The sequence below is a fragment of the Lissotriton vulgaris genome, chromosome 10 (assembly GCF_964263255.1).
Source record: "Lissotriton vulgaris chromosome 10, aLisVul1.2, whole genome shotgun sequence".
Lineage (NCBI taxonomy): Eukaryota > Metazoa > Chordata > Amphibia > Caudata > Salamandridae > Lissotriton > Lissotriton vulgaris.
The window spans coordinates 668,093,779-668,105,894 of NC_141698.1; the positions used below are offsets into that span (position 1 = coordinate 668,093,779).

The following is a 12,116-nucleotide window of genomic DNA, read 5'->3' on the forward strand; positions in this document are numbered from 1 at the left end:
CAACTTGGTCTCTGTACCTATTATTATTATTAACGAATTTTGTACCGCGCACGGTTACCCAGAGGCATCCCAGCGCTTATAGAGAATCAGAGCAAGCTACCTGTGTGGAGCAGAACAGATCTGGAATTATTCTGGAAATAGATAAGTTTTGAGATGTTTCCGGAACCTGAGCAGGTTTGGTTCAGAGCGTAGTGAGAGTGGGAGGGAGTTCCAGGCGTGTGCAGTATGAATAGAAAAGCTCCTGCCACCTGAACGGGCTCTCCTAATTCTCTTTATCTGAAGGAGGTGTTTATTATCGGAGCGTAAGGCTCTAGTGGGCTTATAGGGCCGAATCATGTCCTTCAGAATAGCAGGTCCTTTCCCCTGAATGCTCTTGTGAGCAATACAGAGGGCCTTGAAGGTCACTCTCTCTTTGACCGGGAGCCAATGGAGTGCCTTTAGAGCGGGCCTGGCTAATTGCCTGGCCGGAACGTTCCGCAGCAGCCTGGCTGCCGCGTTCTGCACTTGTTGCAGGATTTTGAACGTTGCTTCCGGTGCTCCAAGAAAGAGTGCATTACTGTAGTCCAGGCGTGAGATGATTAGACCTTGGACTAACAGCTTCCGGGAGAGTTCAGGTAAGAGGGGGAGAACCTTACGGGCCGATCGGAGCAGTCCATAACACACGCCAGTGATCTTTTTGGCGTGTGTCCTAAAGGACAGATCAGGCTCCAGCCAGACCCCCAGGCTCTTAATCTCCTTCTTTGGGTCAGGCGGAGTGCCCATACAGTTGGGCCAGCTGCTCGGCGAGAGGGCAAAACTTGAGTGGCCCAAGATCATCAGCTCAGTTTTTGAGCCGTTCAATTTGAGCGATGACCTGGTCATCCAGTCAAACACCTCTCTTAGGCATGAATGGAGCGTTTCAGGCTGTTTCTCCAGCTGTGTCAGACCCACCACTAGCTGAGTGTCATCCGCATAGCTTATGGTCTTAAAGCCAAACGGAGACACCACACCCTCCAGGGGTGCCATATACACGTTAAATAACGTGGGGCTCAGGGATGAGCCCTGAGGCACCCCACAGTGAAGTGGAAGGGGAGGAGATTTTGCGTTGCCTTCCCAAACCTCGAAGGTACGCCCCTCCAGAAAAGAGGCCAGCCATTCCAGGGCCACTCCTGTGACACCTGACTCTGCTAGGCGTTGTGTCAACACTCCATGGTTGACAGTATCGAAGGCCGCACTTAGGTCCAGGAGGATCACTGCCACTGACCCCCCTGTATCCAAAGTGCTTCTGGCCTCCTCTACGACTGCTAGCAGAGCCGTGTCGGTTCCATGACCCGGTCGGAATCCCGTCTGGGAGTCCCTCAACCGACCATTCTCCTCGAGAAAGTTGGACAGTTGGCGGTTAACCAGTTTCTCGGCAACCTTACTAATCCCTGGTAGCAAGGAGATGGGCCTGAAATTGGCTAAGTTCTGTGGATCTAAGCCAGGCTTCTTCAGAAGCGCTTTAACGACTGCGCTCTTCCAGTCCGGCGGTGCCGTGCCATGAGCGAAGGAGAGATTGACCAAATCGGTCAAAGGCTCTCCTATCGATGGGGCAGCCTGCTTTAAATACCGCATTGGGACTGGGTCTCGAGGTGAGCCACTCTTCAAGCTCCCGAGGACCTTCAGTACTTCGCCTGAGGTTACGGGGCCAAAAGACGTCAATAGATTTTCCGACATGCTTAAGTCCTCAGACGGGGCCGGGGTTCCCATCACCGGGGGGAGAGAACTAATAATGGTGTCAATTTTATCTTTGAAGTAAGTGGCCAATTCCAGACATTTTTCCTGTGGTCTGTCGTGAACAAGAATGGGATCCGGTGGTTTAAGAAGCTCCTTCATCACTAGAAAGGCTTCCCTGGATGAGGACGCAGCATGACTCACTCTCTCCCCAAAAAAGGAGGCCTTTGCAGCGCGTATAGCAAGTTTATACGTCCTTAATTCCCTACGGTATTTTTCCCTGCTCTCTGTCTCCGGGTTCTTCCTCCATAGTCTTTCCGCCCGTTTACAGTTCTTTCTCAGGGTTCTAAGCTCTGGGGAATACCATGGGGCGGACCCCACTCTCTTATCCCTAATAAGCATCTTCTTGAGTGGAAGCACATGGTCCACTGCGTTGGTCAGCCAGTTCCTCATCATAGCGTCTGCAGTCACTGGATCCTGACCTTTCTCGGGCTGGGAGCCCTCCAACCGGGCCTTCCAGTCCTCTACCGGGAGCCTTGACCATGCCCTGTCTATTCTAAATTTCCTGGGTGGGAGGGTATCATCTTCCTTTACCTCCCAGTTTGCCATGATCAGTGAGTGATCAGACCAGGGAAGAACGAGAGGGGGCATAGCTGATAAACCCATCATGTTCGTAAAGAAGGGGTCCAAAAGGTGCCCTTTAACATGTGTGGGCCCGGTGTTTATCAGATTCATCTCCAGGGCGGTCAGCTCGCTCATCAAATTAGTTGCCATTGGGTCAGTTGCCTCATCAAAATGGCAGTTGAGATCTCCCAACAGAATAAAGTTGGACGAAGCCGAGGCCAGGAGAGTGGTAGTTTCCATAAGCGAAGATGTAAACTCCCCCACACTCCCAGGTGGACGATAAACTAGGAGGCCTGTCAGCGTGCAGGTAGGGGAGAATTTAAGGGAGAATTGGCAGCTCTCACAATCTTTCACCCCTGCCTCCCATGCTTTGCAGCCCAGTGATTCCCTATAGATAATGGCCAAGCCCCCCCCCCCTCCCTGCGCCTCTGTCAAGATGGTAGATCAAATATCCCGGCGCCAGCGCTGTAACCACGTCCCGACCCGAGGCGTCAGATAGCCAAGTCTCAGTGAGAAACAAGGCATCAACCTTGTGGTCCAGGAGTAGGGAGTTAATCTCCGTAGCGTGGCAGGGAAGGGATCTGCAATTCAGCAGGGAAAGACGACGCAGGGTAGTGGGGGTAGTTGCTCCTAGATGCAATTGGCAGACTCTGCATCCCCTAAAACGTTTTCCACCTTTAGCAATATAACAACATGTGGCATACTTCGGTGTTTTATAGGATAAAAGCTCATCCATCGTGTACCTGACCGATGTGGCTTGATGGGGGCTCGAGTCGGCCCTGGTCCCGTCTGGGCCCGGACGGGCACAGACGGGCTTGACTCTGGTGAAACTCCGGCGCAAGTCCGGCGCGTCCACTGCACGCGTCCGCTGCGCGGAGCCATAAGGGACTATTTTTATAAGGCGACTAGACCGCTCTTCGAATGTGACCCCACCTAAGATGGCCGCCAAAACGGGATCGAGCCCGGGACCTGGTCTAAACAAGCACCCAGGGATCGTGGACCGAGAGAAATGAATTCTCAGCCCAAACGAGGGTAGGAGCGTTCAATTGGAGAATTCTAAACTCAATTTTAAAATAATTCTGTTTTTTTTAAAGATTCCTAAAATAATTCTTAAAATGTGGTGCAGGTGCAAGGGGGATCGGACACAAGGGAAAATTCAAATGCAGGTAAAACAAGAGCTGAGCGCTCGACTAGCAGCCTCTCAATAATGCTCTATCTCCGGTCTGGTAGCTAAGCCCTCCTTTTATAGGGCGACTAGACCGCTCTTCGAATGTGACCCCACCTAAGATGGCCGCCAAAACGGGATCGAGCCCGGGACCTGGTCTAAACAAGCACCCAGGGATCGTGGACAGAGAGAAATGAATTCTCAGCCCAAACGAGGGTAGAAGCGTTCAATTGGAGAATTCTAAACTCAATTTTAAAATAATTCCGTTTTTTTTTAAAGATTCCTAAAATAATTCTTAAAATGTGGTGCAGGTGCAGGGGGGGATCGGACACAAGGGAAAATTCAAATGCAGGTAAAACAAGAGCTGAGCGCTCGACTAGCAGCCTCTCAATAATGCTCTATCTCCGGTCTGGTAGCTAAGCCCTCCTTTTATAGGGCGACTAGACCGCTCTTCGAATGTGACCCCACCTAAGATGGCCGCCAAAACGGGATCGAGCCCGGGACCTGGTCTAAACAAGCACCCAGGGATCGTGGACCGAGAGAAATGAATTCTCAGCCCAAACGAGGGTAGGAGCGTTCAATTGGAGAATTCTAAACTCAATTTTAAAATAATTCCGTTTTTTTTAAAGATTCCTAAAATAATTCTTAAAATGTGGTGCAGGTGCAGGGGGGGATCGGACACAAGGGAAAATTCAAACGCAGGTAAAACAAGAGCTGAGCGCTCGACTAGCAGCCTCTCAATAATGCTCTACCTAGCCCGTGCTAATTCGTGGTCAGCCTGAACTAGTGACTTTGAACAGGTCTGGCACGACTTGATAACCACAATTGCTCCTTTGTGTTTCTAAGAACTGTTTTCACTTAAATCTTTAAAATATATTTCTCCGGTTCTACTAATTGGACTTTTGTCGTTTTCGTGTCAATTTATTAAATTTGACTATTTTTCTAAATTGGGGTGGGCTTGTTATTCTGTTGGGTTTTCACTTTATTACAGTTTGAATTAATGCATAAATACTTTACACATTGCCTCTAAGTTAAGCCTGACTGCTTTTGTACCAAGCTACCAGAGTTTGCTTGTGTTTCACCCTGACAAGAATTGTGGTTGCTGCTTGAGTAGGGAAGTCTTCACCCCTCCTCTCAACCAATAACCCAATTTCCTACAGAGCCAATTATGTTCTACAATATATCAGACATCACAAGATCGAAAAACATGAGCAGTAAGTCGGTCATTTTAGGAACATATCTTTTTGCCTTGAGCAAAATTTCTATTTTTTAACCTAAACAAAAAGTTTAATTTATTAACAAATAACATCATTATAAGAATAAAGAGGCACGTGCATGCTTGTCAGGAGAGAATGTTCATTTTATCTCTAGGTTATCATCAGTGTAAAGAGTAACATTTACCAAAAAACAGAGCACTGACAAATTCCAGTCACCAGTGTAGTATATTTACCTTCCCAGAAAGTCATCTTTGTCCGTATCTTCGTCAAAAAGTTCAATCTCAAGCTCTTGCCCAGGACTTTCATACACTAATGCCTAAAGGTAAACAAGGAACAATAAATATATCTTGAGTATCAGGATCGACTGCAATATAAATTAATTTTGGTATCGTTTTTGTACAAGGCACACTGACAGTTTGTGTTACACGTATTTTTAAATTGCTTACATTTATTTAAAACCTTTAGGCGGTTTAACCTTGTGATTAGAAAGTGTGTGTTTTTCACATCTTCAGACATCTGCCGATACTCCATAGGCACACACTGATGTTGGCAGAATACAGGCTGTCTGTTACATTTCAGACGGTGAGAAGTCTCACATGTTACAGTAAGAACTGCCTTCGATGGCACTTCAATGCTTATGCTCCTACATGTCTTTTCAACTTCAAAGAGAGGTAATGATTCATTGACGGGTAACCATACTGTTTTAATGATGCCCACAGGATTCAACAAGTACACCAAGTTGCATACACAATGCACTTCGCTTAAAGATTGCTATCTTCCTAATAATGACTCTGCTTAAATATTCTGAGTGAGCACTTTTATTCATGCTATTATTGATAGCCAGACTTTCCCCCAGTTCCCTGGCGTTGGGATCACACTTTTTATGCGGATAAAATGACCTCCATGAGCTGTGATCACTCGTAAGATTCATCTCTAAATAGGAACCTTGTCTTGCATTCTGTTAGACATAGCTCATAAAGCTAAGTGATAGGGTCCCCGAGCAGATTAGGAAGAGGGGCCCGAGTCGACCATACATCACAGATATTCATTGGACATGGGCTGAATAGGGGCCCTTGACGAGGTCGGACCTCCTGTAGGGTTGGGCACCCCCCTATGCTGAAAGGGGCTTGACCCTGAGGTCAATATGTATTAATATTCTCCAATGCTCCCAGAATGCTCTCTGATTAGATGCAAATATATGCAGAAGCCTGAAACCAAGATTGATGATTCTAAGCTTTCAAAATAAAATGTTCATTAAAAAAATGCAAAGATATTTTGCTAAACTACTGTAAACTTTTAGGTACCATTTCTTTGCAGCATCATTTAGTAAAATGTGTTGATGTATGCTAGTATTTCACAAAAATATTCATAATGTAAAATCAGTGTACATAGTTTTAATGAGATTATGGGAAACAAAAAAAATAAACAAGCATTGGTAAAGGCAGTAGGGCTGAAATTGTTGATCAGCCTTTTGGTTTTGTCAAAGCGGGACTTGTTTTGGCATGCTTTTTGTAAAACCTTATTGGTGTGGGATCAGCCAGGTCCTCATCATTATAACAAACATTGGCAAACGAAGAAATTGGTTTGGTCTCAAAAAGTACACATTGCCATAGTTGTTCCTTGCACTGAACAAAACAACTGTGTGTTGAGATGCTCATTGTGAAAGACCAGCATGCTCTCACCCACAGTGAAGCTAGATGAGATATATATATATATATAAGAGAGAGAGAGAGAGAGAGAGAGAGAGAGAGAGAGAGAGAGAGAGAGAGAGAGAGAGAGAGAGAGAGAGAGAGAGAGAGAGAGAGAGAGAGAGAGAATTGTAATAAACACAAAAGATCATGGTTAATGCAAGACCTAATTAGGGCCCCAATTATAAAATAAATTATCAAACGTTCACCCATGTGCTTGCATTAAGTGCAGATATACAGCCTTTGTGAATTCACAAGACTTTACAGAAGTAGGCCAAGAAATGGTAGGCCTAGAAAATATTTGTGAACTGCAGTAGCAAAAATGCAGGTATAGATTTACTCATGCAAAAATCTGAGCGTTTCAAGTCCACAACCACTTATTTCCCAACCCTGGAAGACGTTTTATGTCTGCCATTGTCAGGATTAAATTTCCAATCTTTCTCAGTTTTGGAAAAGATTAGAAAAGAGTTGGTGAAAACCCTTAAACATGCAAGTTAGTAGGTTTGCACAGACTTAAAAGGGCATTTCAAACCTGGATCTGTTGCTTACCATTACCTTCATCCCCAGTCTGTAGATCTGAGGAAACGTGGCAACATAAGGGAATTGCTAGTAGGCAAACCCTTCTATGGAAGTAGCTCTGTCATAATCAGAGAGGCTATTTCAGAGCTCTTATATAGTGAGATTGCTGCCATAATTTGTCGCCGCATTAGATGGCACAAAAGGACAAGTGGAGTTTGTTACAACACAAGTACATTTACGAAGCAAGCTTCCCCATGGACAAGTAGATATTTTGTTAAATTCCACATCCCTGCGTGATGAAGGATTTAGATATCCAAATTGCATTGGGAGTAGGAACCTTGAAGAACAACTGAATGCCACTCAATACTCACAACACTACTAAATTGATAATGAATGTGATGTGAAATTAACAGATCGTTCACCTAATGAACTGAATCAGATTAAGCAGTATATACAGCAGTGCATCATCGAGTCCTCTGGGCACATCACTAGAAGCTTATTACAGACTTAATAATCACTATGAAACAGAAAGTGCATTTCCAATTGCACGCACCAAATTGCATAACCATTAAAACTCTGAGTTACTAGGAGTGCATCTGAAACTCTATTTTCATGGTTGACTATGTTAAAGAGACAGGGTCAAGACTGATTTGCATATAGCTGGGTCTGAACTGAGGTGGTGAAGTGAGCTAAAGAATGGTGATGGATTCAACCCAGATCTGTGACTGGGGGTGAGTGTCTGAAAAGTTTCAGCGCTCCATCCATCATCTCCTTGTGTTTGCTATGTTAAAGAGACACCATTTGTAAACGTGGACACCAGCACCATCTTTTTTCCATGTTGTGGAGGCAAGACAGCGCATCTTTTCCTACTACCTGCTTAGTGGCACTGTGCTGGAGCCAAGAACTTCACAGTGGTCAGGCAGCACAAAGTGCAAAGAGGAAGGATCCATACTAGAGAAAGAAAACCTGCAATTCGATTTAAAAGAGGGAAAAAAAGGAAAAATGCTTCATCTCCATTCTAACGTAGAAGCTTTTTTCAGCGCAACCACTTTCCCATTCAAACAAAAATAATGAATGAAGTCCTTTGTCCTCCTGTTTAGGTGCATTGTGGAGAAGCTCTTGCAGAATAGCAAATACAGGTCCCGTGTGACCCATGTCCTGTCTCGGTTTGGAAATTCCTCATTCTAGCTATAACCAATAACCACCAACAGGATCATCTTATCTCCTCCATTCATGGCTAACTTTGAAGATTGTTCCTGGTAGCTGGAAAAAGCCAGTGGTTAAATTCTAAAGAAGTGGTACAATTGCCTTCTTCCCCACACACAGGAAAAATCCTTGAAAAAATTGTGGCCTGACAGCGGTCCAGCTTCCAGGCAGATTCGAAGGCCTTGGACTCATGGGAGCTCTACTTCCACACAGGAGGGAGACAGAAACAACTACGATCAGGATTACAGTAGTGGTCTGAACAATTGTGAGTAAGTGTGATGTGCTAGTTAAGATTCTATTGGAGCTCTCCGTCGTATTCAACATGGTGATCCTTGTGATTCTAGCCCAACATTTGAAATAAGTAACGGTGTGGAGCACTGCCCTATATGGGTTTCTCTCTGTCCTGGAGGATAGCTCTCAAACAGTCATGCTGTCAGAGTATAGAGCTAATACCACTTTTATCTCTTTGGGTGTGCGGCAAGGCACTTCCCTTTTGACATTCTTTTTTATGCTTATGTTCCTCACATTTGGGTGTACATCACGGTCATCAACATATACTACCCAGTTTATCCTCTGGTTGGATAAAGAGCCCCCAGGCTCGTTCTCTTATCTCTGTAGCGGCCTACTGCCAATTTAGCAGCAGATTGGACATAACTAATTCAAACTAAAAGCCAACAACACCGAAATTATGATCCACTGTGGAAACAAAGAGTATTGTGATAGTTCCCACGGGCCTACCAACATGAGTTCAGCATCTAACACTCACAAGGGAAAGTAATTGTGCCATCTTATTAAATCACAAGGCCTCTAAATAAACGTGCAGATCAGTTCAGTGTGCAGCAGCAGTGACCATGTCTTTCGCGTTCTCAAGACCTACAAGCTAATGTAAAGTCTGCTTGCGTTTAGTTTAGCCTTGATTTTTGCAACTGTCCATATTTGGGCCTGCCAGCGCATGCTTTGACAAGACTTCCGCGTGTACAAAATGCAGCAGTGAGTCTGATTTGACCATGTATCCCAAACAAGTAGAGATTGGAATTGGTGAGCAAAACAAGAGATTTCAATTTAAAGGCATTTGTTTAAGGTATACATATTTAATAGTCCAAAACTGTGCAGTTTTGCTAATCTCTTCCACCAATATGTTCTCAAGTGCTCTCTTTTTTCTGATCATCAGTTACTGATGCACATCCCCAGGTTTAACAGAGCACATCGGTAGGTGCTCCAGCAAGCTCTTGAGCCCCAAACCGTGAAACTTGCTGCTCCTGCGGCTAGGGTCTTTCTCATCTCAAACACCTTTGATAAAAGACCCTCAAACTGTTCTTGCTTTAACTGGGGGGCCCAAGGCTTGAACACTGTCTACAGCTATAGTTTTTGGTTTAGCGTATGGCGCTAAGACAGCAGATTCCATGTCTGTTGCGCTTTGCAAGAAATAAAACAAATCAATCAATCAATCAATCAATCAATGAAATCTTCCATGGAAATCAGAAGCAGTCAGACAGGGTCTTGCATTATTTGAAACAATGGGCAGTTAACTGAATACTTAACGTCCATATGATGAAGACCTTACCTCATACACCGAGTTCCATTTAGGGTTGAGATTTTCTTTGATAACCTTGCTTGTGAAAATCTGGTTGCCAACACGAAGAATTCCGTAAGGATCAGACTTTCCTTTGACCATCCCCTTTAGGTATGTATCTTTGCTCATGAGATCCTGGGCTTCTATGAAGTGTATTCTTAGAATTCCCTAAAGAAAAGAAATTCAAAGAGTGTTAGTACACGCCTCTTTAAAGGACTGCACATCACCCGGAAACGGCTTTGGCTCTTTTCCAACCGATGTAGAATACAGTCAACAATTCACCTACGACAAGAAAAACTTCGTTCATGTAGTGTCATAGTGATCATTCTCATCTATCCCCAAAAACATTAGCTTTACTTCTCGCTACAAAGACACTAGTACATCAATTAAAAAAAAAAGTAAGCATCCTACATTTTCTTGCTCTATCAAACTCTTACTTTTCTAACTCAGACAAACAACTTTGTTGATGTGCTTGTCCACTACTGAGAAATTTTAGCAGCCAGAAATGAAATAAATGATCAGATTACTTACAGGTAATCATTCCTACTCAAATTCTCCCCTTTTGCTCCATTATTTGCTGTTTCATCTGAATACAGTGCATGATGCATTCACATTATTGCCAAATGTCTTCTAACAAATAAGTCAAAATACTTTTCAGCAAGTCCCCCATCATGGAGTAACATGACAAAAGGCCCCACCCCAATAGACCCTGAAGTGCTACAACCAAGAATTGAAACAGAAGCACCTATGGGGAGGAGAGTAGGTTATACATTATGTGACAGGGAGAGGAGAATTTGTGTCATGAGTATTACAGAAAAGAAATCGAAGTATTAACTCCTCCGCCTTTCTCATTGCTACTCCTTTGATTCTAATGATATCCCTAAATTGCATTTCTTTGACTCAGTCTCACAGTTCAGAAAATACAACCACTCCAGTAGTATGAGCAAAAATCTGTCTGCAAACAAAACTAGAATAAAAATTTGTACAAAGCCTGTGCTAAGGCCAAGAACCCAAAAGCCCCCCAATTACCATCTAGAACCAAGCAAGGGGGCCCATAAAGAAAAGGTGCCACTACCTACAAGGCACCATGGGTAGCTGCCCCCCCCCCTTTATTGGTTATATCCAGAAGATGAGAATGAAACTCCAAACCATTTAGGAAAACCAAAGAGTGAAAGCTGCTTCGGAAAAAGGAATGCTCTCCTTCAGAAGAAACAGCAGTCAGAGAAAGAGATGCACTTCATTTGGATTTATGCGATCCCAAGAAGGGCATCACGCTGGAAGAAACGACCTTAGGCGCCAATATTTTGAAACGTCCAAAGGCCAAATGAAAGATTCCAAATTAGAGGCCCAGTTTCAGTGCCAAGAACTGAAAGATATATCAGATACCTCAAAATCTCACACAGAGGGCCCAAGGAATCCCCTTACTGCTGTAAACATCCCCAGAAGCAAACCTGTTCTCGTCAATTTGGGAACTTAATAACTAGCCCAGTCAGGGATTCAAATGTTGGCCGAGGAGGGACAACACAACCTCCTTTTAAAATTCACTTAAGTGTTTGAAAAACGCTGCCACAAACCAGGAAAGCCCAACCACTAACTCCTAGCCTTGTCTAATAAGTCCAAATCTATCACCACATCTAAAGGAAACTACATGTGGAAACAGTTGGATACAGGCAAAGGCACACAGGAGCCCCTATCTTGAGTGAACGTGAACAATCTACCTAATATTACCTGCGCACATATCCAATCGAACTAGCTAAGTATCAAGAGACAAGAGGACATACCAAACAACCATGGCTGAGGGGACAGAAACTGCTTCAGTCTCTTCTGTCCTACAACAAGACACCAGGAAAAAATATATGGACAAGAGCATTTTGGTCTGCCCTGAAATCCATCACCAACGCTGATGTTTTCGTAGGGAGCTATGTAGATGGTGGCAAGACACAAAGACCCAGCGGTCTGGACACACCGTGCACTTAACTGAACTAGAGGATGGCAAAACACATAACCCTGACCCTTTCTGTTTAATGATAAATTACCGAATCTCTACTCCGACTATACAGCAACAGCCTACTTCTATGGCAGCAGCACAAAAATCTTTCCATCTTGCCGGACTGAATGAACAACACTGCTCACATGGGGTCAGAGACCCTCAGTATTGTTGTAGTGCCATGATGCAAACTGCTCTACATCTTTGGTCCCTGCTGAAAAGATCAATAACAGTAAAGAAATGGAGGAATTCCTCTGGAAAAGCAGGTAATGAGCAGCAACAGTGCCACCCTGGCAAAAGGAAAAGAACCGTCACTCAAGCCTTAGTCACCAGCCAGCTGGACTACGGCAATGCACTTTACGCAGGAATCACTGCACACCTCCTGAAAATACTGCAGACCATACAGAATTCTGCTGCCTGACTTATTCTCGACCTCCCCAGACAA

General features: G+C 44.4%; 1 protein-coding gene across 4 annotated transcripts in view; it reads right to left on the minus strand.

The window, feature by feature from the left end:
- ESYT2 (extended synaptotagmin 2) overlaps positions 1–12,116 on the minus strand; it is a 556,590-nt gene that overhangs the window by 109,866 nt on the left and 434,608 nt on the right. For all 4 annotated transcript variants that reach the window (XM_086941503.1, XM_086941502.1, XM_086941501.1 and 1 more), the window contains exons 9-10: positions 9,676–9,852; positions 4,932–5,014 (exon numbers count right to left, since the gene is read on the minus strand). In XM_086941503.1, the coding sequence (XP_086797629.1) occupies positions 4,932–5,014; positions 9,676–9,852 (260 nt within the window). The remainder of the gene's footprint in view (positions 1–4,931; positions 5,015–9,675; positions 9,853–12,116) is intronic.